We start from the raw sequence: 27,159 nt of genomic DNA on the forward strand, positions 1-27,159 counted from the left end.
CTCCAACGCTGGAAGACCGGCGAGTCGCACCCGGGGGGGAAGTCCGGGTTGTCAACGATAGGCGTCAGTGGGGATGGGAAAGTGGTCCAGCCACGCCTGAGAGCTAGACGATCCCACACCGCCAGGGTCGGGGAGGTCACCGGGGAAGAGTAAAGGCCCCAGGATCTGTGCTTGCGTGGGAGCCATAGCTCGCACCAGATGTTGCGCCCGGCCACAGTCTGGTCCATGAAGAGCCAGTGCTTGCTGGACAGCGGCCTATTCCATTCCAGAATGAAACGCAGGCACGCCGCCTGGTAGTACGCCTCCACGCACGGGAAGTTAAGGCCGCCGTCATCGCGCGGCGCCATGAGGCGGTCAATAGCAATGCGAGGGCGCTTATGGTTCCACAAAAAAGTGGTCAGCAACCGCTGGAGCTTTCATAGGGTTCCCGGGGGGGGCGCAAAGGCAGCATCTGGAAGAGATAGAGGATGCGGGAAAGGATCGTCATTTTGATCGCCGCGAGGCGGCCAAACCAGGCCAGCTGCAGCCGGGACTAGTCCGAGACAGACTTAGCCGTTTGGTCAATGAGGAGCCTGTAGTTGAGAGCAACCGTTTGCGTGAGCGTGGGCGCCAGCTGGATCCCGAGGTACGGGATGGCCGACTGGACCCATTGAAACGCGAAATCGGCACCGAGGTCCCGGACCTCCTCCTCCGGCACCGAGAGGTTCAGGATTTGGGACTTCGAGAAATTGACCTTGAAGCCGGCCACCAGGCCGAAGTCTTCTAGCTCCCGGGAGAGATGCCTCAGTGAGGAGCGCGGGTGTGTGAGGGATAGGATGACATCATCCGCATAGAGGCTCACCTTGTGCTCCTCTGCCCCAAAGCGCACTCCCTGTAGGTCCGCATTGTCCCGGAGGCGTTGTGCAAAAGGCTCCATATAGAGCGCGAATAACAGGGGCGAGAGAGGGCACCCCTGCCTCGTCCCCCGGGTAATCGGAAAATAATCAGACCGACAACCGTTCACACGAACAGCGGCTCGGGGGGAGGCGTAGAGGCAGCGGACCCAGCTAACAAACGAGTCCCCCAGCCCGAACTTACGCAGGACCGCAAACATGTACGACCAGTCAACGCGGTCGAAAGCCTTCTCGGCATCGATGGAGAGGAAGCATGCTTGTGTACGCGACCGGCGAATCAAGTCCATCAGATGCAGGAGGCGTTTGGTGTTCTCTCCGCCCTGACGCGTCGGCACAAAGCCCACCTGGTCGGGTTCAATGATACCGTCCATAAACGGGCTGAGGCGAGCGGCCAGGATGCCCGAAAATAACTTCATATCTATGTTCAGAAGCGAAATGGGGCGGTAGGAGCCACACTCCTGGGCATCCTTGCCTGCCTTATGAATAACAGTGACCACGGCCTCGGCCATGGACGGCGTCACGTTCCCAGACTCTCGGAAGGAGTTGAAGAGACGCGTCAGGAAGGGGGCCAGTGCGGGACAAAACTTCTTGTAGAAGGCGGCCGTAAAGCCGTCAGGGCCAGGCGATTTCGCCACCTTCAGGCGCGCAATCGCTGAGACGACCTCCTCGATGCGTATCTCGGCGTCTAGAGACGCAGCCGAGGTCTGCGACAGGGGAGTGATGTCACAAGACTCCAAGTATGCATGCACCTTGTCTGGGTCTGGGGGGTCAGCAGAGTAGAGAGCTTGGTAGAAACGCTGGAAGCTGTTCGCCACGCGTGCGTCAGCCACCTGTACCACCCCATGTTCGTCCTTGACGGATGACACCATCGATTGCTGCGTTTGCGCCCTCAGACGGTGTGCCAGCATCTTACCCCCTTTGTCGCCACTAAGATAAAATTTATGCCGCAGTCGGAGGAGCGCGTATTCGGCCCTGTCAAGGTCAAGGTGTTTCAGCATGCGCCGCTTCGTCTCCAGTTCCCTCCAGACCCTTTGCGCCCCGGTCCGTTTATATATCGCTTCCAGCTCGTGAACGTCCCTCTCGAGTTCCTCGCGCTTCTCTTTGCGCGCCTTCGCCAACGAGGCCGAAATCGCGATGCATTCCCCACGCACCACCAGTTTAAGAGCTTCCCACACCGAACTAAGCGACATCCCGTCGGTCTCGTTGGTGTCAAAGTAATGTTTGATCGTATCCTGCAAACAATCCACTACCGAGGCGGCGTTAAGCAGAGAGTCGCGCAACCGCCAGCTCCCGCGCGCCCGCGTCCCGGACCCACCCGACAGCATAACCGAGATAAGCGCATGGTCAGAGAGGGAGCGCGGCGCTATCTCCGCAGAAGAGAGCTGGGAAAGCAGGGAAGAGGAGGCAAGGAAGGGATCAAGGCGCGCATAAGACTTGTGCGCAGCAGAGTAATAGGTGAAATCGCGCTCAGCCGGGTGCAAATGCCGCCACACATCATGGAGCCCCCCCTCTTGCAACCAAAGCAGACCCCCTTTGGAAAGCGCGCCAGACGCGTGAGAGCGCGCCTCAGACCTATCAAGCGCCGGATCCATCACCACATTCAAATCACCACCCACCAGGATCCCGGGATCAGGAGAAGCCAACACATCCGCGAGCGCTGAGGCCTCCTGCTGCACATTGGGGGCATAGATCGAGCCTATTGTGAGTTGGGAGTCCCCCCATTGGATCCTAACCGCCAGAAAGCGCCCTCTAATATCAACCACCTGGGATAGCACTTTACAATGGGCTTTCGCACTGATCAATATCGCCACCCCCTGTCTCTTTGTGCCACAGGAGGACCATAACTGGGTGGGGAAGCGCCTGTCCTTCATCTGCCTCGTGTCTTTGGCGAGTAGGTGTGTCTCTTGCAGGAGACAGATGTCGCCACCTGACCCCTCCAACAGGGAGAGGATCGCCGCTCTCTTGACAGGGCTGTTGAGACCTCGCACATTTAAGCTAACAACCTTCAAATCTCTCCCCATCTAGCAACCAAGAGAAGCACTCTGCTGAGAGAAACTAGCGGCTGATGCGGAGAACCCTCCCTCCCCCTCCCTCCCCTCCCCTGACCCTCAACCACCCCAAAACCTTCCAAGTCAAACCCCCCAAAACATACCCACCCCAACAACAACAAACCCCGACATGGTCCCCAGGAGCGAACTACCAAGGGGGAACAAGAGTCTGTCAGTGAAGTCCCAAGGGCTGGGGGCATGGACTTACTCCCACCAGCCACCCAGATCCTGATACAGGACAATATACACGGGGAACGTGTCAGTACATTACCCATCAGTGTCCAGTAGTTCGGTCCCTCCACTGCCAGCCAGCCAAGATGCACAGGGGAAGAAGTTCAGCCGAACCATTCAGGGCCCTTCGGGCGAAACAGTCACCTTCGACACCGAGGCCACTGCGGCGTCACGCTCCTGCAGGCTGACGGACAAATCCGGGCCCGATGGCTTGGACGACCTGCCCACGGTGTGCCATTCCTCGGAGCGGCGACGAGACCTCGAAGAGGGCGATGGGTGCTCAGCGGCAGGGTCAGCCTGCTCCATTCCCAACAGGTCACGGGCAACCTCCACTGAGCGCACCTGTATCAGCTTCCCCTTCCATCGGAAGACTAGCCGTAAGGGGTGCCCCCAGGAGTAGGGGACACCCTGTTCCTTCAGAAAAGCTGTGACCTCCCGGAAGCCCCGTCGCTTGGCCAGGGTGGTGGCCGCCAAGTCCTGGTAGAGCACAGGGCGATGGTCACGAAACAGGAGGGGGTCATGCTCACGGGCTTTCTTCAAGATCCTCTCTTTGAGTTGGAAGTTGTGGACGCACACCAGGATGTCCGGGGGGGGTGCGTTGGAGCCTCGGGGTAAGCCGACTCTATGGGCCCTGTCCAGTTGGATCTCGCCGAGCTCCTCGTCTTGTAAGATGTGGCGGAACAAGCCGTCGACGTACTCGCGCAGGTCCGGCCCCTCACCTTTCCAAGGGACCGCACGAATACGAATGTTATTGCGCCTGGATCTGTTCTCCAGATCCTCCGTATGTGATTGCAGGTCGAGGTGCTGGGTGTTAAGGCGAAGGATCTCCTGCTGGAGCCTATGTATGTCCCCCGCCGTGTCCACGTCGTGCTCCTCGAGGGTCGCTACCCTCTCCCCGATGGCGTCGACATCTCGGCGTACCTCCCGGAGGTCTGAGGCTAGCTGCGCCCGGAGTTCCTGTATGTCCTCCTTGATGGCCGCAAAGAGGTCACGCATAAAGGCCTTGGTGGCCGGCGCCTCACCCTCCTCCGGCGCCGCTGCTTTGTCAGGCGCCGTCGACGACCGCAGTGGAGAGCTTTTCAGCGAGGCCTCCTTCAGGGCTTTCTCCCTCTACTTGTCCTTTTTGGTTCTGTTGGCCGTCATGGCGGCGGTGGGCCCCCAGACGCCAAAAGCGCGCCTCCGTGCAGTCGCCGGGCGGGTAGCAGGTTCCGCAAGCGTAGTGCGCCCGGGCAACAGTGCAGTCCAGGGGCCAGCGAGCGTCAATTCCGCTGTCCTCGGTAAGGGCTCACCACCCGGAGGCTCTGATCAGGCTGATGGAGCCGGAGGTGAGGGGAGGGACTACTGCCCCCACATGCTGTGTTTGCGCCTCTTCCACCGCCGGCCCAGGCGGGAGGGGGGAGGGGCTGCAGAATGGCGCCACGCGGGCCTCTTCTCCCCGGTCAGGGCCCAAGCACACGAGTGTCCCCACAGTGCTGGCTCTGCTTCACCGGGTGCAGCACGGTGCACCACGCTGGGTGTCCTCGTCAGGCGCTCACCACCGCCGGCCCAGGGGGGAGGGGATGCTGGACGGCGCCACGCGGGCCTCTCCTCACCGGCCAGGACCCAGGCACGCCAATGCCCCCTCAGGGCCGCTTCTGTCTCACCGGGTCCAGCGCTGTGCCCCCCTGCTGGGTGTCTCCGTCGGGTGCCTTCCACCGCCGTCCTGGGCGGGAGGGGGGAGGGGATGCAGGACGGTGCCACGTGGGCCTCTCCACTCTGGCCGGGCCCTCAGGCACACAAACGCCCTCTCCGCGCCGGTTCCGCCCCACCAGCTGCAGCGCGGAGTACCTCGGCGGGTGTCTCTGGCGGGCTCCGATGAACCTCCGTTGCGGTGCGGCACCACAGCAATGGCGGTCCGCGCGATGCGACACCAGTGCAGGCCGCTGAGCCGGGGCCCCCAGTGGATGGCGCGCCGGGCGCGCGAACCACGGCCTCCAGGCGCCGCGCCGGCTCCACCGCCACCCAGCGCCGCGTCCGCCTCTCCGGGGCTGGAGCGCCAGGAACCGCACCCGCGGCTGCCGGATCATCACTTAGGCTGCCGGTGGTGTTTTGGAGACAGCAGCAAGGTCCCCTGCAGGGCTGATTCAAAGCTTTGTAGAAGCGGCAGCGGAGGGACCGAGAAAGACGTCCTACGCTGCCGCCATCTTGGCCACGCCCCCATCGACGACTTTTTTAATGTCGGCGCCCGTTCTCGGCTCTGCGCCCGTTTTTGAGTTGATAGCCTTTTTGGTAAGTGTTTTGCTCGGTCCCAGGGTACCGGAAGGCTTGGGTATTGTCTTCGGAGGCGAGCCGGAAGGCGGGGCTTCTGAAGCGGTGTTTCGTCACGGCTAAGGTTTTTAGGCGATGCTTTGACCGAAGCCTTGTCTGGAGGTTGAGGCAGGGCAGGGGCTTTGGTACTCACGGTTTGCCCCGGTGGGATGTTGTCATCGGAGTCCGACTGGTCTTCTACTGTGACTAGTTCTAGGTCGGTGTCCGCTGCCTCTCGGAGTTCATGTTAGTCGTCGAAAATGTTTTCCAGTTCAGGTGCCTGTCGCTGCATCTTTTGTCGAGCAGCTCTTCAGTTCCGGATAGTTTTCTTCGACCGGAACTGAGCACAAGCTGGACAGTTTTCTTCGTTGTGCTCCGGAGATAGGCACCTGTTGCATACTGTATGCTTGTCGCTATGTGGAAACTTGGACTGACATTTTGGGCACCAGATGTGGTGGTCGTTCGCTCTCCTACAACCTAGCCAGGATCTGGAACTCCCTCCCTCTCCATTTCAGATCTGAGCCCAACCTCCTCACCTTCCGGAAAATTCTAAAAACCTGGCTATTCAGCAAAACTTCGGTTTAAAACCTCACTCCACCTCTCCCTTTCCACCTCTCCGGATCAGTTTGGATATTTGGATATTTGGAGGGGTATTTATAGAGCGCAGCGTTCGCTCCGGAAGGAGCATCATGGCGCTGAAAGTCCTTGAATCCAGGTCGCAGAGTGGTAGGGGGGAGGCTAGATGGAAGCTTTGGTCCAATCGTCGGGAAGATTGAAAATCCATGTTTTGAGAAGTTTTCTAAAAGGCTTCTCAAGTGTCTGAAGTCTTCGGTGTCTGGGCATGCTGTTCCAGGCTTTGATAGCCAGGGTGCTTAGGGTTTTTCCGCCTTTAGACTTCAGGTTGAACTTGGTGGAGGTCATGAAATTTTCTTGGGAAGATCGAAGGGAACGACTCGGGTTGTAGTGTGGGAAGCGTCTGGTAAGATAGATGGGACCTGTTTTGTTAAAGGCTCGAAAGGCAACGGTGAGGATATTGAAGAGTATTCTCTTGTGCAGGGGAAGCCAATGTAAGGAATTTAGGGCTGCGGAGATTGAGGATTTCCGAGGTAATTTTAGGACAAGGCGGGCGGCAGTGTGTAAAACACTTTGGAGTTTGGAGAGGGTGGACTTCTTGGTACCTGCCAGGAGGCCGTTGCAGTAGTCCACGCGCGAGAGAATGAGGGCTACAGTTACCGTTTTTGTAGAGTCTAGGGGGAGAAAGTCGAAGAACTTTCTCAGGGATTTGATTATGCCGAAGCATTTGCCGGCTACGGTCGTGGCATGATGGTTCAAGCTCCCTACAGCGCTGGGACGCCCCTGGGTAGCCAACGCGCTTTACAAATCCTCATTCCATTCCATTCCATCTTTTGAACGGGGTCCTTTCCATCGGCAGGAGGCCCACGTGGCGTCGTAAAGGCCCAACGGCTCGTGTCGACTACCAGAGATAGATGGAAAGAGTTGTCGAGTCGAGGGATACCGAGCGGAAACAATACCGTCGAAAGTATAAGGTTTTTGGCCTTAGAAATTTGGAAAACTTTGGTCCTGAAGTTGAAGTTGTCTAAGTGCATCCGAACCCAATGGCGGAGAAAAACAATCTGACAATGGAGAAGATGCCCATGCGCACTCTAGTCCAGGGGAGGAGTCACCTATCTCACTTCAAAGACTATTCCAACACAACAGGCCTGAATCAAGCTAACAAATGGTAATCAGCATTTCACACAAGCATTTGAAAACAATGTGTTTAACATATTCTTTCTAGATATCGAAAGAATGCTGCTTGTTTGCAGTCCTCTACAATATTCAGTCCACTGACGATAGGATCTACTTTTTGAATTCACTGTAGCTCCCTTCTAGATAGTAGGATCCAGAGGTCAACTCCTCTTGCACTTTGATCGACGTATGCGGCTGAGCTTGGAAATGTTCAAGCGAGGATGCCCCAAAGACACCATAGTTGATGAGGCTCTTTAGCTGTAGAATGCAATTCTTTACAGTGCATACTTCTATTGTTTGATTATTTAAAATCATTACAATTAGAATATGCTTTATATGTATAAAAAGAGATTGAAAAAGAAAGAGCCAATAATACAAAAGTTAAAAACTATGATGCTTCTAAAGTTAATTGAAGAATGATGTTCCAGATGGAAAATGCTACTTACCAGTATGCATCTGTTCTTGGCATGTAGAGCTGCAGAATCGTACACTTAGCAATAGATCGCCACCTGGTGTTGGGCTCGGATGATTGCTGGTTGTCGTCTTCTTGGAAGAAGTCTTTGTAGTCACGAAATAGGTGACTCCTCCCTTGGACAATACTGCGCATGGTCATCGACTCCATCCTTAGATTGTTTTTTCGCCATGATGGTAAATAAAGGAGTTAGTAGAAGTAAAGAGAATGGATATCCATACGTGTTCATCCAAGTAAGATGAGTACTGCAACGGATACAAGTACCGGGGAGGCGGGAGGGTGTGTACGATTCTGCAGCTCTACATGCCAAGAACAGATGCATACTGGTAAGTAGCATTTTCCATTTGAGGCATACGAGCTGCAGATCGTACACTTCGCATCGATTGTGCAGCAGTGTCTCCCCTAGCGGTGGTCGCTTGTATCAGTTGCAGCATACTGAAATAGTGTTTAAAGGACAGCTTGGCCTACTGCAGCTTGCTGTTTTGCTTGCACATCAACACAATAGTGTTTAGTGAAGGTGTGTATTGTAGACCATGTTGCTGCTTTGCATATGTCCTCTAGTGGTATATTTCCTAAGAAAGCCATAGAGGCTCCAAGTTTGCGAGTGGAGTGCGCTCTAGGAGAAACCGTTCGTGTACGTTTAGCTTTTTGATAGCATATTCGAATACACTTTACAATCCATCTGGCAATTCCTCCATTAGAGATGGGATTGCCCTTGTGTGGTGGAGAGAAGGATACAGATAGTTGTTTTGTCTTTCTGAAGGATTTAGTCCTGTCTGTCTAGTATAACAGAGCTCTTCTAACATCTAAGGTGTGTAAAGCCCTTTCTGCAACAGAGTCCGGTTTTTGAATAAACACTGGTAGCTCTACTGATTGGTTAAGGTGAAAAGGAGTAATAACTTTTGGTAGGAATTTAGGATTGGGCCTAAGAACCACTTTGTTAGGATGTATCTGAAAAAATGGTTCTTCTATTGTTAACGCTTATATTTCACAAACTCTTCTGAGAGAGGTGATGGCAACAAGGAAAGCAGTTTTCCATGTTAGGAATTGCAATTCACACTTATGTAAAGGCTCAAAAGGGGGTCCCAGAAGTCTTGTAAGGACCACATTTAGGCTCCATACTGGAGCAGGCGGTAACCTAGGTGGGATTATCCGTTTTAATCCTTCCATAAATGCTTTTATCTTAGGTACTCTAAAGAGAGATAGCTGTTGCCTATTTTGTAAATAGGCTGCAATTGCTGCTAGATGCAGGCGTATGGAAGAATAAGTCAAATTGGACCTTTGTAGGTGTAGAAGGTAGCAAATAATATTTTGATGGAAACATCCAGTGGATCAATATGATTATTGTTACAATATATTGCAAATCTTTTCCACTTAGCCGCTTAACATGCTCTGGTAGTGGGTCTTCTAGCTTCTTTAATTATGTTCATACAGTCTGGTGGTAGGTTTAAGTAACCGAACTCTAAGACTTCAGGAGCCAGATCGCCAAATTCAGTTGGTTCTGGGTGTCTTATTTCTCCATGGTTCTGTGTTAACAGGGATGGCGTGAGCCGTAATTTCTGATGTGGAACCAGTGAGAGATCTAGTAGTGTTGTGAACCACGGCTGACGTGCCCATGTGGGAGCCACTAGTATTAGTTTGAGAGACTGTTGACTGAGCTTGCGTACTACTAGTGAAATGAGTGGGAGAGGCGGAAAAGCGTACGCAAATCTGCCTGGCTAATTCATCCATATCGCATTCCCCTCCGACCGTGGGTGTGGAAACCTGGCGGCGAAGGTTGGGCCTCTTGCATTCTGGTGGGTGGCAAACAGATCTATCTGTGGATGCCCCCACATTTGGAAGAATGGTTGAAGAACTTGTGTGTGTATCTCCCATTCGTGAATCTGTTGTGACTGAAGACTCAACAGATCTGCTATCGGATTGTGAATTCCTGGAAGGTGTTCTACTGTCAGGTGTATGTTTTGAGGAATGGCCCATCTACAAATGTTCTGTGCAACCTGGGACAGTTGCAGAGAGTGTGTGCCCCCCTGTTTTTGTATATAATACATGGCTGTCATATTGTCTGTCCATATTAGGGCAGCTTTGTTTCGTACTTATACCAGCTTTGTTTCGTACTTATACCTGAAACGTTTTGAGTGCTAGGAAAATTGCTAGCAGCTCTAGATGGTTGATTTGGAACTGTCTTTGTTGATTGTTCCATTGGCCTTGTGTGGTATAATGCAAGAGATGGGTTCCCCATCCTGTGAGGGATGCATCTGTTGTGAGCAGTATCTGTGGAACAGGATCTAGGAAAGGCCGTCCCCCTGTCAAGTTTTTGGTGTTCCACCATTGCAGAGAGCGATATGTACGGCTGTCTACAAACACCAGGTCTGTGAGCTGACCTTGAGCCTGATTCCACTGTTGTGTTAGACATTCTTGCAATGGGCGCATTTGCTGTCTTACGTGAGGAACTATGAAGATGCAAGACGCCATCATGCCTATTAATCTCATGAACACTCTGGCTTGGAGAGAGTGCTGATGTTGAAAAAGGGAGACTAAGGTCTGAATGCTCTGTATCCTGGTTTGACTGGGATACGCTAGAGGTGTAGATGTGTCTATGGTAGCTCCTAGATATTGATGAACGTGCGAAGGCTCTAGGTGCGACTTGGTGTAGTTTATTGTAAACCCCAAGTGGTGCAATGTTTAAATTGTTTTGTGTGTTGTACACACTGGTTGAAGGATTTTGCTTTTATGAACCAATCGTCTAGGTAAGGGAAGACCTGCATCTGTTGTCTTCTGAGATGTGCTGCTACTACTGCTAAGCACTTTGTAAACACTCGTGGTGCTGTTGTGACCCCGAATGGAAGGACTTTGAACTGATAGTGCTGTCCTTGTATGACAAACCTTAGATACTTCCTGTGCGCAGGATGTATAGGAACATGAAAATAGGCGTCCTTTAGGTCTAGTGTTGTAAGAAAGTCTCCCTGTTGTAATAGTGGGAGTACTTGTTGTAAAGTGATCATGTGAAAATGGTCTGATTGTGTGTAATGGTTGAGGGGCCTGAGATTAAGAATTGGTCTTAATGTCCCGTCCTTCTTGGGAATTAGGAAGTACAGGGAGTAAACTGCTGTTCCCCTTTCCTCTAAAGGAACTACTTGAATAGCATCCTTTTGTAGAAGTGCTAGAACTTCCTGTTGAAGCAGAGTAATGTGTTCTGTGGACATTGGACGCTGCCTGGGTGGTATATTTGGTGGGGTTGCTGGGAGTTCTAGGCAGTAGCCATGTTGGATAATCTGTCTTACCCGCTTGTCTGTTGTGATGGAATTCCAGACAGGTAGGAACTGTGATAATCTGCCCCCCACAGGAGTGGAATTCTGTAGGAGAGGCAGAGGGAAGTCACTGTTTGGGAGTGGAAGAGGAGCGGTTGTTGTTATTACCTCTACCTCTTCCTTTATTATTGTTGTCTCTGTATCCACCTCTAAAATAGCCTTTGTTAGAGGAGGTCTGTGTGTGCGTCTTAAAGGATGATGTTGTATCTGCGCCGGTCTGCTTGGAGCCTCCTCGATAAATGGAGCGGCGAAAAGAACTTCTAATCTGCGTGGATTGTAATGCACCCAAAGACTTAGCTGTGTCCGTGTCTTTCTTCATCTTTTCTAGTGTGGTGTCTACTTCCGGCCCGAACAACTGGTTCTGATTGAAGGGCTGGTTCAAGATGGTAGTCTGTACTTCTTGTTTAAAACCTGAAATGCGTAACCACACGTCGTCTCAGTATGACACTAGTATTGACTGCTCTGGATGCTATGTCAGCTACACCTAGTGCACATTTAATTGAGGCATTGGATATTAATTTGCCTTTTTGTAAGAGCTCTGCTGCCTGATCCTTATATTGATCTGGGAGGTGCTCCATTAGTTTTTCTAGCTGATCGTAGTGAGCCCTATTATAACGTGAGAGTAAGGCTGTGTGTTTGCTATGCGCCATATATTTGTGGCCTGCGCAGCAATCAGTTTCCCTGACGCATCAATGATTTTAGATTTTTTGTCAGGCGGGGGCGTATCACCAGAGGTCTGGGAATTGGCTCTTTTACGTGCATCAGACACTACCAAAAAGTCTAGTGGCAGATGTCCCTTAATATAGATTGGATCAGATGGTGCTGGTCTATACTCTCTCTATTCTGGGGTTTAACACCCTACATCTTTGGGTCTTTAAATCTGTCTGGAGCATGTTTAATGACTCCTTTGATCATAGGTAGTATTTGTGTAGCCCTTTGTGACTGCTCAAATGTGTCTAGTAAAACATCTTTCTCAATGGCATCAGAGTGCATTGAGACCCCATGGTAAATGGCAGCTCTATTTAAAAGAGGATTAAACCCAATACTATCTTCTGGAGGGGGAGGTTTTGTTGGGTAGTACTGAGGATCAGGAATGTCTGACATTATGTGGTAAAAAACTGTATATGTCGTCATCCTTAGGATATTCTGGATTGACATCCTCATCTAAAGGGTATGCATGTGGCTCTGGTACGTCATTCCCCCCACCTAGATCATACTCCTCGTCAGTGTGGTGTGATGATGCAGGAGATTGAACAGGAGAAGTTATAGGTTCAATATAAGGAGGGATAGGAGAGGAAGAAGGTGAAGGAGAGTAAGGGTGCATTGGAGAAGTTACACCATCCTTCTTCTTGGCAGGAACCACAGGTGGAAGTGGTGTGTCTGCTGGTCTTTTCTTGTGAGGAATTGCTTCCACAGGTCCAGTCTTTGGATTAATATAGACCTTTTTCTGTTTAGGATCTGGTCTAAACAGTTCTTCCTCATGTACTACTTCTTCAGCGTCGATTTTTTCGGTGCCGGTAGAGGTTGTTTAGTGTTTTTTGCTTTAGGAGGAGTTATTGAGTCCTGTGGCAAAATCTTCGGTGCCGAAGGTGGTTTTGGCTTGGTAGGCTTGTCAGAGGGTTTAGGCGTGTCTGTATCAGGCCTTGGAGTCTCTGTACCGATTTCGGGGTGGAGACAGGTTTCGTTGGGCCTGCAGCACCGGAATCTGTCTTTCCATCCTTATTTTTGGGACCGGAAGGTTTCGGAGTCGAAGTTTTCGAATCCGGTACAGCCTTTGGCTTTGGCACCGATGGTTCAGGTGCCGAAGGCTCTTTGTCTTTGGGCACCGAAGGGTGTTTTGGCTTCGGTGTCGAAGAGTACTTCGGTGTCGAAGGATGTTTCTGTGCCAATGGAGGAGGTGGAATTGGCACATGTGGCTTTTTCGGTGCCAAAGCACCGGAAGGCGTAGTCTTTTTCCTCGGAGCCGAGCCCGAAGGCGGGATGTCTGAGGGTAAATTTCGGTCTCGACTGGGCCCCATGGGCGGAGTGCAGACCGCTGCCTTTGTCTTGGGTAGTGTATGTTGGGCAGGGGTACTCATGGGTTGTCGAGATGGAATCTAATCATCTGAGTCCTCTGCCCCCGATATGATCTGGATTTCAGTTGAGCCTTCCTCGGCGACGAGTGGAGCCTCGTCCTCTGAGATATCTTCGAGTGGGTCTTCTTCTCCGGAGTCGTCCTCTCCGACGATCTCCCCCTCAAAGATGGCCTCCGGTGCTGGCGCTGATCGCCTCATCTCGTGTCGACGGGCCCTCCAATCCCGAATGGTCTTTTTCGATCAGAAGGAGGCACAGGCTGTGCAGGTCGACTCGTCGTGTTCCGGCGATAGACAGAGGTTGCAAACATCGTGATGGTCGCTATGAGGGAATTTTGCTCGACACACCGGGCATCTCTTGAATGAAGTTCTTTCCATGAGGCCGTACGGCGCCGATAGGCCCAGCGGCCCGCGTCAACACACCAGAAAGTAGCTGGTGATGTCGAAAAGTCTATTCGATGTCGAAAATTGTTTTTATAAAGTTTCACGCTTCGAAGTTGCTGAAAAAGTCTTTTCTAGCCGGAGCAGAAAACTTTCATCCGAACCCAGTGGCGGAAAAAAACAATCTGAGGATGGAGTCGATGACCATGCGCAGTATTGTCCAAGGGAGGAGTCACCTATCTCGTGACTACAAAGACTTCTTCCAAGAAGACAACAACCTGCAATCATCCGAGCCCAACACCAGGTGGCGATCTATTGCTAAGTTTACGATCTGCAGCTCATATGCCTCGAACAGTCATTTATTTAAACTTCTTTTTATCCAAGAAAGAAAATATTGCCCTCCTCCTCCAATGAGAAACAACCTTCTCTACGCACCCTTTTTGGGAGGTCCCTAAAGTCAGACTGGAGAAATCTTCTTTAATATTGAGAGGATTTACAGTAACATTTTGTTGAAATGGAAAATTCTTAAAAGTACATTTGCCACGACAACTAACAAGACACTTCCTCAGAAATTAAAGTAAGAAAGAACAACGGTGCAGTTCAAGTAATGATATATCCTGAGCTCTGCTATAAACAGTATTTTGGCATCAATAACGTGCTGGCATATACAGAGCCCTACTTTGTTCAGAAAACTAGTATCAACAAAGTTATTTTATGAATTGAGGCTCTGCATAGATAGAGGCTGTGCATTTTCAATTATGTGACAAACAGCCCTGTTGACTTGACAGTCCAGAATCATCCGAGCCTTCACAGAACCCAAAACCTGACATAATATGAGCCATGGAATAATCAGAGATGATGCTATCCGGACTCTGATATAATGAGAATGCTGCCATAATCTGTTACCTTAATGCATGATACCAATGGGACAAGTGGATTCTTTTTCAAGGCAAGTAGTTTTCTGATGGGGTAAACTAGTTATCTAGCCTTGTAAATTTCACATGAGAACCTGAATAAAAAGAAAACTCAGACTTCTTGATTGGAATCAGGATAAAACTCTGTATCTCACTCATCCCTACCATGCTCTTTTTAGACTAGACATTCAATCCAACTGAAAGGCCAACATTAAGCTCAAGTACCACCCAAGAACAAACACCACCTCCTGAAATCGGAGCAGTAGCTTACTGGGACATTCAAGTATTATCGCCTGAAGGATGCGGAGTTAATAAAGCAAAATGAAAGCACTTTTTTTTGCACTAAGTACCCACCATTGATACAGAATAACCGTCTGGATTAGTCTACGTATCTTCGACAATAAACTAGGTTGAGTTCTTAAGAAAAATCACCTCCTCTCTCAAACCGGATGTGCTTATCCTGCTTGGGCCAGTAAATTATATTTAGTATGCTTTTTGAACCACACCTATTGATAACTTAGTGGGTTTCGGGTAGTAACACTACATATGTTTGTATCGCATATGTGCTTTAAACACTACTGTTCCTTAATTCCATTCGTTTTACCTGTAATACTTTATGGTTGTGTTATAAATTATTCATCATATGCCAGCTACGTTATACCTTTCCAACATATAGCATGCAAATATTTGTTGCATAATGTTACATAAGTCACCATCAATGCAGTGATATGGGCAAATAAATGTACTGTCCCCCAATGTGCAAGGTGAATGTCACCTTACTGAAATATATATAACTTTAAACCAGTGCCATGTTCACCACTTTCCTAGGGTGTCTTCTGGGCACAGAAGAGTCTGCCACCAACCCATCATCATTTAGTATTTCCCAGTCCAAGAAAAAAGCACAAGGGGGGTGGGGGAGGGCAATCAGGGAATCCCTTCATGTTCCAATAGCTAATTAGGTCTTGTAGAGAGACCTATTGCCGTCAAACCAGAAAGCTAACCCAAGGCTCTCAAAAGGGTCTCCTCAAGCGGCGGATTTTCAACAGTTCACGAGAATCCACAAGCTTCTCGTGCACGAGCTCTCAAAGGCAGCCCAGCCTACCTCACACAAGCTTCTCCCAGCAGGCAGCCCACCCCCCTCCCTCTCCATATGGTCGCTCGAGTTGCAGGCAGCCCACCCCCTCCCTCTAATCTGACATCTGCCCGAGCTTTCTGCCTATCAGCCTCCCTCCCACTTCCCCCCTAATTGCTTTAATTTTCACGGCCTTTGAGGCCGTGAGCTTCTTCAAGGGGATCCGCTCCGCAGCTAATCAGCCTGCCCACCCCCTCCCTGTCTGATAAGGGCTGACTGTATATCTCCTGGGTGCATACAAATGCAACCCCGCATTATTTCCTTTTACTCTGCCCTTTATTAGTTTAACCTTTATAAAGTGAAAGGTGCATGGCTGTATATACTTGTCCACGTGTAGCCCCAGCCCCTGTATTTATACGTGTAAGATTAATGCTATTCATTCTTGATCCCTTGTAGCAGGGATTAACATAGCCTTGCCACGTTAGAGGTTGCAGAGGCCCCGTCTGTAAAGCTGCAATACTGCGCACCTTTGTACCTTGTGGTGTGAACACCTTTGTGATTCTGACGGTTGCAGTGCCCTGCAGCAGGACAATGCTTTGAAAGTGGCCGTAGTCACTGGTAATCTGTTTGCATATTACCTGTGTTATTGTGATATTCCTGGCCATGTGCTTTGTAGCTGGATTATTTATGACTTAGCACAATAGTTGTAAGGCAGCTGTTTCCTTTGTAGTTGCAATGGATTTTTCCCAGGCCCACGTGTTAATGCGTGTTTGATGCGCCAGCATAGGTTATTCGTGAACTGGTGCTTTTTCCTTAGTTTAAAGCTTGGCAGTTTCTGGAGCAATACAGGGCATTTCGCGTATACTTTATCTGTATCACTTTTCCCCCCTAATTGTGAGGCAGCTGTTTCATTTTGCAGCTGCGATAAAAGGTGCCTTGGCACACGTGTTAATGCGTGTTGGAGGCACCAGCATTGGTTATTTGTACCTGCGGCTTACTATTAAGTCAAATGCCTTGAGCGGCTATGAATAGTGCCAGAGGTTGTAGTTCGTTTTCTGGGCCCTTGCGTTATGTTATAGAGGGGCTATGTACTGTCTACGCTTGTCTCCCAGGCTCCTCACAGTGCCATATGTCCCCAGCGCCTCACACTGCCTTTCAATATGTCCTGTGCGCCTCACGCTATCCGGCTCCTCGTGTCCATGTGGCCCCTCTGTGCCTACCCGTTCCTCACAGTGTGCGTCTGCGCAACCCACTTGCCGTGCTTGATCGCAATCGCGATCACTTTCACTTTTGCGGCCGCTTTGATGTTTTAACTGAGACACGTGGCAAATGCTTGTTGCTTATTTTATTTGGTTTGAGTTTACTTTTGTGTGTTTTAATTTTTTTTGTGGCTTTGTAATCATGTCAGACGGGTGTAATTTTCCTATGTCAAAATAAATACAGTACTTTTTAGTGATACCTTCCATGGATGAAATACCTTTCCCACCACAAACAAAAGAGTGTCCTGCTAGAGTTGTAGGAACAAGGAGGAGAAATTTCGTTTTAAATACCGTGGCAATGTCTTTTTATCACGCAGATGTGTCAGGAAGTAAGGTCTGTTTCATCTATAAGCCGCTGACAGAGCTTCTTCGACGCGCAGCTCTTGGGGATCTCTCAGAGGAGCCTAGGCTTCACACAACTAAACGTCATACCCTTCTTGTCCTTTCTCCCACCTCCCTGATCCAGTTTGCTGGATTGTGCCCCTTTGTGAACTCGCAATAAATGTTACTCCTTCAACACAAAATGCTGGAGCAAATATTCAAACGTGACCACTGACATCCACAAGATTGCATTTTAGGATCCATTTAAAGCCTGGCAGCAAGATGCTTTTTATTCCCTTCAACATCACATCAATGTACCGCAACTCCACCGGAGGCAGGCGCGCCTCCAAGCTGCGTATATGGCCTCCACACCCCACTCTGACAGGAAGGGCAGCCTGCCATAAAACTGCAGCCAGCCTTCATCTCTGGGGTGGGGGTGAAGGGAATGTGAAGCTATCAGCTGCTCCATCTGACTGTCACTAAAATCAAGGGCAGAAGTCAACATAAGTATATGGCTTGCTGATAACACTCTGAATGCTGCTGGTGCAAAACTACCCACTGCAAAGATGAAAACGCGTGTCTTAAGGAGTTGGATGTTATTATAAAGAGAATATTTTGCACAGCATTCTCTATTTAAGCAGCAGTTGTTCTAAACGTCTCATTCAGTCGCGCAGGCCTTACAATCTGTTAACTAATATCTTCAGGATAATTTAGAGGCATGGAACGGGGTGGAGCGAGGCTATTTTACCTACACTTTGTTTTGATTGTATTCAGTCAAGTAAATATAAGGGCGCTGCCACCTTTTCAAAATAATGAAACAATGCGTTCCAGAATCGGAGCTACAACTGTCATGTTACCGTCATGTATCTTCTTCCAATGTCTGTCTGCATATAGCATAATACCCATGTATTTAGATTGTATTAACTTCGAAGGAATTATGTTATGGCCTTCACGACACCACCACGTCACTCAGGGGCACCACCACATCACTCAGGGGCACCGCCACATCACTCAGGAGCACCGCCACATCACTCGGGGACACCGCCACATCAGTCGGGGACACCGCCACATCAGTCGGGGACACCGCCACATCAGTCGGGGACACCGCCACATCAGTCGGGGACACCGCCACATCAGTCGGGGACACCGCCACATCAGTCGGGGACACCGCCACATCAGTCGGGGACACCGCCACATCAGTCGGGGACACCGCCACATCAGTCGGGGACACCACCACATCAGTCGGGAACACCACCACATCACTCAGGGATACCGCCACATCACTCAGGGACACCCCCACATCACTCAGGGACACCCCCACATCACTCAGGGGCATCACTCAGGGACACCACCACATCACTCAGGGACACCACCACATCACTCAGGGACACCACCACATCACTCAGGGACACCACCACATCACTCAGGGACACCACCACATCACTCAGGGACACTACCACATCACTGTGGGACACCACCACATCACTCAGCCCAACAACATCACCACTCAGCACCACAACAGCATCACTCAGCGCCACAACAGCTCTGTCCTTGCTTGCTACCAACAAGCATTGACATAGCCAATAGGACTCGCATTAGGAAAGTGTAAGTTACACTTTTCAAAAGAGACTCTTTAGTTTTGCCAATTACATGTTGTGGTCTGTGACTATTCCAGTAGGAGTGTTTGTAGCCGGGTGCCCTTCATGTAATTACACTGCCAGCAGGCTCCTTTCTTCCTGTCATTAACAGGGGCAGGGCTCTGCATGGACCCCTAGTGCTAATACGCCACATAATTGCACTGCACTCAATGCAACATACACTCCAAATAGCTCTCAGTGCCACATAATTCACACCACATAATTACACACTACTGAATACAACATACACTCCAGACAATACCACGCAGTGCCATGTTATTACACACCACATAATTACACTGCACTCAATGCAACATACACTCCAAATACCATTCGGTGCCACATAATTACACACTACATAATTACACTCTACTCAATGCAACATACACTCCACACAATACCACTCAGTGCCTCATAATTATATGCTACATAATTACAATCCGACATACACTCCAAACAATAACACTCAGTGCCACATAATTACACGCCACACAATTACACTCTACTGAGTACAACATACACTCCAAATACCACTCAGTGCCACATAATTATATGCTACATATTTACACTGTGCTCAATGCAACATACACCCCAAATACCACTCAGTGCCACATAAGTACACGCTACATAATTACTCTATCGCCCCTCGCTCTATCAATCTATCTATCGCCCCTCGCTCTATCAATCTATCTATCGCCCCTCGCTCTATCAATCTATCTATCGCCCCTCGCTCTATCAATCTATCTATCGCCCCTCGCTCTATCAATCTATCTATCGCCCCTCGCTCTATCAATCTATCTATCGCCCCTCGCTCTATCAATCTATCTATCGCCCCTCGCTCTATCAATCTATCTATCGCCCCTCGCTCTATCAATCTATCTATCGCCCCTCGCTCTATCAATCTATCTATCGCCCCTCGCTCTATCAATCTATCCATCGCCCCTCGCTCTATCAATCTATCCATCGCCCCTCGCTCTATCAATCTATCCATCGCCCCTCGCTCTATCAATCTATCCATCGCCCCTCGCTCTATCAATCTATCTATCGCCCCTCGCTCTATCAATCTATCTATCGCCCCTCGCTCTATCAATCTATCCATCGCCCTCACTCTATTTATCCATCGCCCTCACTCTATTTATCCATCGCCCTCACTCTATTTATCCATCGCCCTCACTCTATTTATCCATCGCCCTCACTCTATTTATCCATCGCCCTCACTCTATTTATCCATCGCCCTCACTCTATTTATCCATCGCCCTCACTCTATTTATCCATCGCCCTCACTCTATTTATCCATCGCCCTCACTCTATTTATCCATCGCCCTCACTCTATTTATCCATCGCCCTCACTCTATTTATCCATCGCCCTCACTCTATTTATCCATCGCCCTCACTCTATTTATCCATCGCCCTCACTCTATTTATCCATCGCCCTCACTCTATTTATCCATCGCCCTCACTCTATTTATCCATCGCCCTCACTCTATTTATCCATCGCCCTCACTCTATTTATCCATCGCCCTCACTCTATTTATCCATCGCCCTCACTCTATTTATCCATCGCCCTCGCTCTATTTATCCATCGCCCTCGCTCTATTTATCCATCGCCCTCACTCTATTTATCCATCGCCCTCACTCTATTTATCCATCGCCCTCACTCTATTTATCTATCGCCCTCACTCTATTTATCTATCGCCCTCACTCTATATAGCTATCGCCCTCACTATCTATCTAGCGCACTCACTCTATCTATCTAACACATCACCACAGCATCACTCAGCACCACTCAGGGGCACCACAACATCACTATACAGTACCACAGCATCACTGAACGCCACAGCATTACGTGTTGCCACCACAACATCACTCAGCGCCACCACAGCATCAGTCTTTGCAACCATTCAACAACAACTGGTTCAAATATGTTCTATCAATGTTTCAAGCTTTATTACGAATGTCACAAAAAGAAGTTAATATTTCACTTCTGTTCTTGGATTTTCGTCACAATAAAATACACTGAACATAATCTTCACAAAAGTTATTTACAAAACGTTAAGCTATTGCCATTATAAATTACAATAACTTTTTAAGTATTAATTATTAAAAAAAATGAAAAGCCATTGTTATTTGTAATATCAATACATCTAAGTCACATAAATAAAACACATATTGCATTACAAATGCTATAGGTGTCATATTTGCGAAAGTTATAACTATTGGCATTGTAAATGACAAAGCTATTAATTTTGCAATATTTTTTGCTATTTTCAAAACCGGCACATAAATAAAAAATGTGTCATATACAATACCAATAGTTCAAACTTTCCTAATGCGAGACCTATTGCATTGCAAATGCTTGTTTTTACTTCATGTTGGATGCTTGTTTCATGAAGCGAAGGAGTCTTTGTCGTACCTATTTGGCCTTCTCCTTGGACCCAAGTCTGTGTTGGTTACCTCTGCACTTGCTCATAAAGGCCCAGGTCATCTGAACTTGTCACCCTCAAAAACAGTATCCACAAACGAGGCAGAGGGATTCTCTCCTTCCAGTCCTCTCTCCTCAGTGCTCTTCTACGGATCATTTGCCTCTTTCTCTCCTCCTGAGCATTACTGTCCACTCTACCAATCATTTTTATGCTACCTTCAATAACAAAAAATCCAATGTTCCCCCCCAACCACTACTACTCTGGGGCACGGCTGAAAAATCATCATACATTTAATTTCCCTTTTCGGAAACTCATGCTTTAGTACTTCGAATGTGCAGCACTGTTGCAGCGCTGCCAGAGTAAAATCCAGTAACCTCATAATCTTTGCACATTTTATTTCCAATGTCTCATCTATTCTGTTCACCTGGAGTACAGTATTTCAGTCTATGAAATCAGAAATGTGGGGTAGGATCACTTTAGCAGATGCACCAGGTTTAAAGGGCAGGAATGGAGTTATATATGCACACATTCCTGGTGAAGAATGCAGAGAAGACTTCAGGTTTAGTTTGTGCATGATCAGGTTTTCTAAAATGCAAATATTATTGTGCCTTGTGAGGTTAGAAGTATCTATCCCAAATCACTCTTTAGACTAAAACTCCAGTGTGGGCAAAGTAGTGGATCTGACTACTAAGAGAAATGTCTTTAGTTAAGGTGTTTGCTTCAAAGAACTTTAATTTTCTGGCAGTTTAAATTTAGAGACTACTTTTTTTCTTGTTTTTAATTTTTTACAGGAGCTTGTTATTCAACTTTCATGACTATCAATGACAATCCACGATACAGAAGGATTGTTACTTACTAATCCTAGTTCTGCAACACAGAGAGCTTCAATTAAGTTATTTATGCTCCACTTCCTACCCAGTTTCTCCATTTTAATGGCCAAATCAGCCTTAGTTAATTCTAAGTTTCCACAAGCTCCTTAAAAAGAACTGAAGTTGTTAGGCAAATGCCGGTACACATGTTGGGATATGGAATCTGCAAACTCATTAAATGAACAGTGCATGTTTTAACCTTTGCTTTACATTCTGCCTGTATGGCCAGGTTTCCCTTTCGTTCTTCTATGCTTATGACTTTGAGGTCTCTGCACAGCAGGCCTTAAAGTCTATTAATAATTCCTTATGTATTAAAATGAGGATTTTGAAAAAATAGTATGTAAGAGCTGTGAAGACTGTACTAGCATTTGAAAATGCCATGTTACTTTGGGTGTGCATATTCTAACATTTTGAATTGCAGTATGTTCCAGGATCCCCACATGCAGGCAGGCATACTCTGTATTTATGATTTAGATGAAAAACCCAATGATGCAGAACTAGAAGCACAGCATGTCTCCTGAGGGTACCGTAAACCAAGTTATTAGTGTTGTCTAGAATTCTCAAATTACTGAAGCAGAGCCTGCAGCAGTTAGTCTGCTAATCTGGCATGATTTTTACTGAGGCTGATAATTAGAAGACTTGGATAGAAATGCATAATCTGAGTTAGATGTGTCAATGACAAAGGTGCATCAGATGTAGGAGTTGCATTTGAATGGCCCAACCACAAATCGTGACATCAAAAGTGTTTTCTGCAACGTTTCGATCTCTGATGATCAATCATTTGTACCCTTTATTCAAAGTGAGGTCATCAATGTCAAACCTGTAACTTTTTTTTTAAAACATTTGTCTATCTCTGGATCTCCCATTATACGATCTCTGAAGATGGACTGCTTATCTGCAGTTGTAAGAGCCCCATGCCTGGTCACTCTAGCCCACCCTGCCACTGCTTTGCCATGTCTCAGTCTCTTCAAGGCTTCTTACCTTCACCTCAGTTGGAATTATACTTAGTCCTTGAGATTTCTTCTGGTCATCAGTTTACATAAATCGCAATCCTTCACAGAATGGGTGCTGGAGTGCTAAAAATCACGCACCTCATGGTGTAATTTGTAGCCTTACATCGGTCTCATCTAGGACACCTCGGAAAAAGGGAATACCTAGTCCTGCTGTCCCTGAAGGAAAAACTACTGAAAAATGCTCTACTTTAGTCACAAAATTGTTTCAAAACATATGATCAAAAGGGTAATGATCCAGATCTCCGCTCTAGAAAAATGTATGAAATATGTAAGCTCCTGACTCCGTAAAGGAGCTGTGCAAATTTTAGCTTTTTATTGCTGTGGCCTCTCTGGCTGTGTTACACTCAGTATCTTATTGTTTTTATTTTGGGACCAAATAGGTTCATATGCAGCAATTTTGGTTTTGAAGTAGAACAATCAAAGTACAGAAACCCTAGTCTTTGGTAGGCTTACATTATATCTGTATTAGAAAGCCAGTTTTTAGAGTGAATACAATGATAAAAAAAATTATTTAATTAATTAAAACACCATTTTTTTTATCTCACACCGGGGCAAGGCTACTTAAAACTTTAAGAAAATTCTACTATGCAGAACTGCACAGAAGGCCCTAGAATTTTCAAAATAGACAAATACATATATGCAGTGAGGTTGAAAGACGTGCCATGTTACATCTTGTAGAACTGTTATCTCCATCATGGAGCTACAACTAGTAAATCCAGGGTTTCCATTAAAATGCTCATCTTGTGATTGTAAGTTATGATTATTGTTTTCTGCTCAGTTTCTGAATGGTGGCGGTATAATGTTTAAAAAGTAATGAGCATGGAATTTTGGTGTCTCAGAGGTCTGCTGGAAAAAGCTTATTGTATATTTCAATGAGCTGTATGGTACACTAGAGTGTATGAGGGCTGAGCAGCGATTATTAGTTCATAAACTAAACCTACAAGTCAGCCTATCCAAGGAGAATCTAAATCAAAAAAGTCAGCAGGGTCGATGTTTCCTGAATGCCAGTGAATAGTAGTCATTCAGTTGCTCTCCACTGTTGACATTTACATCATTGCAAAGTTGCATGACAATGTTAACATGCTGGGAAATTAGACCCATTTTCTTACCAGATTCTTGATGTTGCCCAAGTTACAGTCCTTATGTTGGTAGATAGCAAACTCTCTATAGTGGAACACAGCACCATGATTCCCAATATGACCTTTGCTTTTAGCTCCAGCACCTTCAAGAAGTTGAGTTCCAGTTTTCTACACTGGTGGGATTTCACAAAACCTCCATTTAATTTTATTACAGAAAGGTCCTCCATTGTGATTCTCTTGTGTGAAATCATGGCCAATTGGTGTTTCTGCTTCGTGAGGTTAACATTGTTGCACTCTTCTTTGTTTTCGATAGCATGTTTCAACAACATGGGTCTACTTTAAATATTTAAAATTCAATTCTGTAAGTTTTTTGCAAACTAACCAGGCAGATGTGCTCAGAAGTTCTGCTTCTGTTTGAGTTGTCCAGGTACGTTCTAGTTCTCATGTATTTATGTTCCAATGGAAATCTGTTTCTGGGAGGTCCTTTATCAGGTTTATGGGTGGCTTGTATTTTTATGGGTATTCACCCGCATTTAAAGTATCTGTCTGGGAAGGATTGCTTTACGGGTATTTGCAATAATGTTCCCCGAGTTCTAGTCAAGTTTTACTAGTATTTTAATATCCTGTTTTCTTTTTCAGTAAAATCACTTAAACGGATGTTGCAATGAAATTCCACTGCATTTGACTTACGCTTTACTGGCTTTTTGCCCTGGAAGTCTATATTTGGTGACTCTACATTTAGTGTTTAAGTTTGTGTACTCGCAGGTCTGAGTCCTCTTCTCTACCTTGGACCGCTCCTTAAATTCGGATTGGTTGATTTGCTCATTTAAATCTACAATATTTTTTCACTCTTTCTTCTTTCAGCTCTTTTTGACTCTCCGGTTCCTTTATTTAACCAATAAACGTATTCATGCTGGATGCAAGGAGGAGTCTTATGCTGAACAGTTTTTAAGGCTTCTCTCTCACTTGTTAAGGCTTTTTTCTTGGTAAATCACTTTTTTACGTAATTTGTCACACTCTGTTTCTTTGGGTGGGTGAAGGCTTTTTCTGCTTCCTTTCCTCTTTTTAATTTTCTGTGATCAGTTCACCAATCTTATTATCTTTTGAGCACATACATTCGGTGTTTGTGTAGGCCTGAATAATTTTTGATTTACATTATCCTATATTAATACCATGTACATGTTTTTATTCGTTTAGAAATTCTGTTAAGTGGTCGCTTCCCAGTCCTGAAGCTTCTAGTCCTATTGATGACCCTGAAAACCACCTGGGGTTGAAACGCCGTTGACGCTTCCAACATGGCCTAAATCACAGGACATCAACGCTTTGACTATATTCTGTGTTGATTGTTATGGGAGCATTTTCATCTGCCATTGTTTTTGATTTTTTTACATGTCCTGTGTATTATATTTTGTAGGAGTGTAATTGTTGTAGAATGTCTTGTTTATGATTAAATCTATTTATATTTTGTACATGGTTCTCTTCTAGGTTTATTTCAGGTCTTTTTCTTCTTCATTTCTAACTTTTCTTAGTTGCATGACTTATATTTATGAGTCTTTAATCACGTGGTATTTGAGTGTTGCCCAAGAGCCACTGTTTGGACAATTGTTAGTATAGCCCCTGGCTCTTGCTCTAGGGTTGCCCCTGTGTTTAGAAAACTTATATTCAACTAAGGCAATTACAGTGAAAATATATCTCAATTTCTCATCTCTACTGAATATTGGTTGTAGGTACTTGCAATGCTCGAGTTTTAAAAATTCTGGGCGATATGGAGTAATTAAAAGCACTTGTTTTGTAATACTGCTCTTTATTTTAAAAAGTTTACCATGGGCATTTTGTATACGTAATCAAATTCCCTTTCAACATGTCTTGTGTCCTTTTTCAGCAATGTCCCTATTAGGTACATTTAAAGTGTTGGCATGATACATTATAGAAGGCACAAACCTGTTAACAAAAGCATTGCAATATAAGTAGATGATGCTTAGAAACTCCACAAACGACTCTTATGAGCCCACTTTCTTCAACTTCAACCGAAAAATAAATGCACTAACTATTGTAGTCTTGGTAACAGTCTTGCAAGGGCATCAAGTAGATCAAAGAGTTTGAAAATCAACCACTGCAAACGTGGCAAGTAATTAGGTAAAAGCAGAACACAGATCCATCTGGAACTTATGCACATCAACACAACATATATTCAAAATGAAAAACTCACTTTATAAGAGCTGCAATAATTTGAACATTCAGTGCTGATCCACTCATAAACCGATCATGTAGGCTTTGAAACCCATTTAACGTGCCAAATTTGTTGATCAGATCAACTAGCCAACCCTGAAAAAGAAAATTGTGTTTACTGACATTTACAGGCTTTGCAACAGTAACTATAAAATATCAGTTTAGAGAGGATGCAAACAAACCTCACTGCAGAGCGATTTGCTCTTTTTAAAATTCTATAATTGGAGATAATACCAGAGATATATTAATAATGCTCCCATACTAAAAAAAAAAAACTTTAAGACATACTGGGGCGATTTTGAACACTTACTTGAATACAAGACCACTAGGATGTACATTTTTTTAGACCTGTTGACTTTATTAGGTGTACTTAAAGTAAAACCAAACAAACACAAAGAATTCACATATTTGATAAATTAAAGCCCAAGACTAGATAGATATGGTGCATTCCAACGTTTAAAAAGCTTTAGGCAGAAATGGGTTTTACTGACAACTGTTGGAAATTAAATGAGTGGACAGATTTCATAATTTCTATAGCACAAGTTACTACTTGTGTAACGATATATCTGTAAGAGACATTAGTTAGTGATAGATTCCTTACCTTAGAATATCCCCAGGCGTCAGACTGGATCCGGAAACATTTGCGTAGCAGTACCCTTGCGCGTCTGTAGGCATCGTCTGCGGCTTCGCGTGCGTCGTCGGCGCCGTGATGATGTCGTCGGAGTACTTAGACGCCGCCTCCGCGTGCTGACGTCAGTTCTTAGACACAGCTTTTCCGCGCCAGAAACGCAGAGCTATGCCAAAAACCTACACTGGTGCCATTAAACTAGGGCCCTGAAAGGGGATGACCTTAACCCTAGATATCGGTTCGCAGAACGGGGAGGATGGGTGGGTCGGTAAGGA

At 46.9% G+C, this 27,159-nt stretch overlaps 1 protein-coding gene across 4 annotated transcripts in view; it reads right to left on the minus strand.

Annotated features, from left to right (window-relative positions):
* The window catches only part of USP9X (ubiquitin specific peptidase 9 X-linked), a 1,749,911-nt gene that overhangs the window by 1,450,061 nt on the left and 272,691 nt on the right, over positions 1-27,159 (minus strand). For all 4 annotated transcript variants that reach the window (XM_086934127.1, XM_086934125.1, XM_086934124.1 and 1 more), the window contains one exon: positions 26,237-26,352. In XM_086934127.1, coding sequence (XP_086790253.1) covers positions 26,237-26,352 — 116 coding nt within the window. The remainder of the gene's footprint in view (positions 1-26,236; positions 26,353-27,159) is intronic.

The sequence above is a fragment of the Lissotriton vulgaris genome, chromosome 8 (assembly GCF_964263255.1).
Source record: "Lissotriton vulgaris chromosome 8, aLisVul1.2, whole genome shotgun sequence".
NCBI classification, from domain to species: Eukaryota; Metazoa; Chordata; class Amphibia; order Caudata; family Salamandridae; genus Lissotriton; species Lissotriton vulgaris.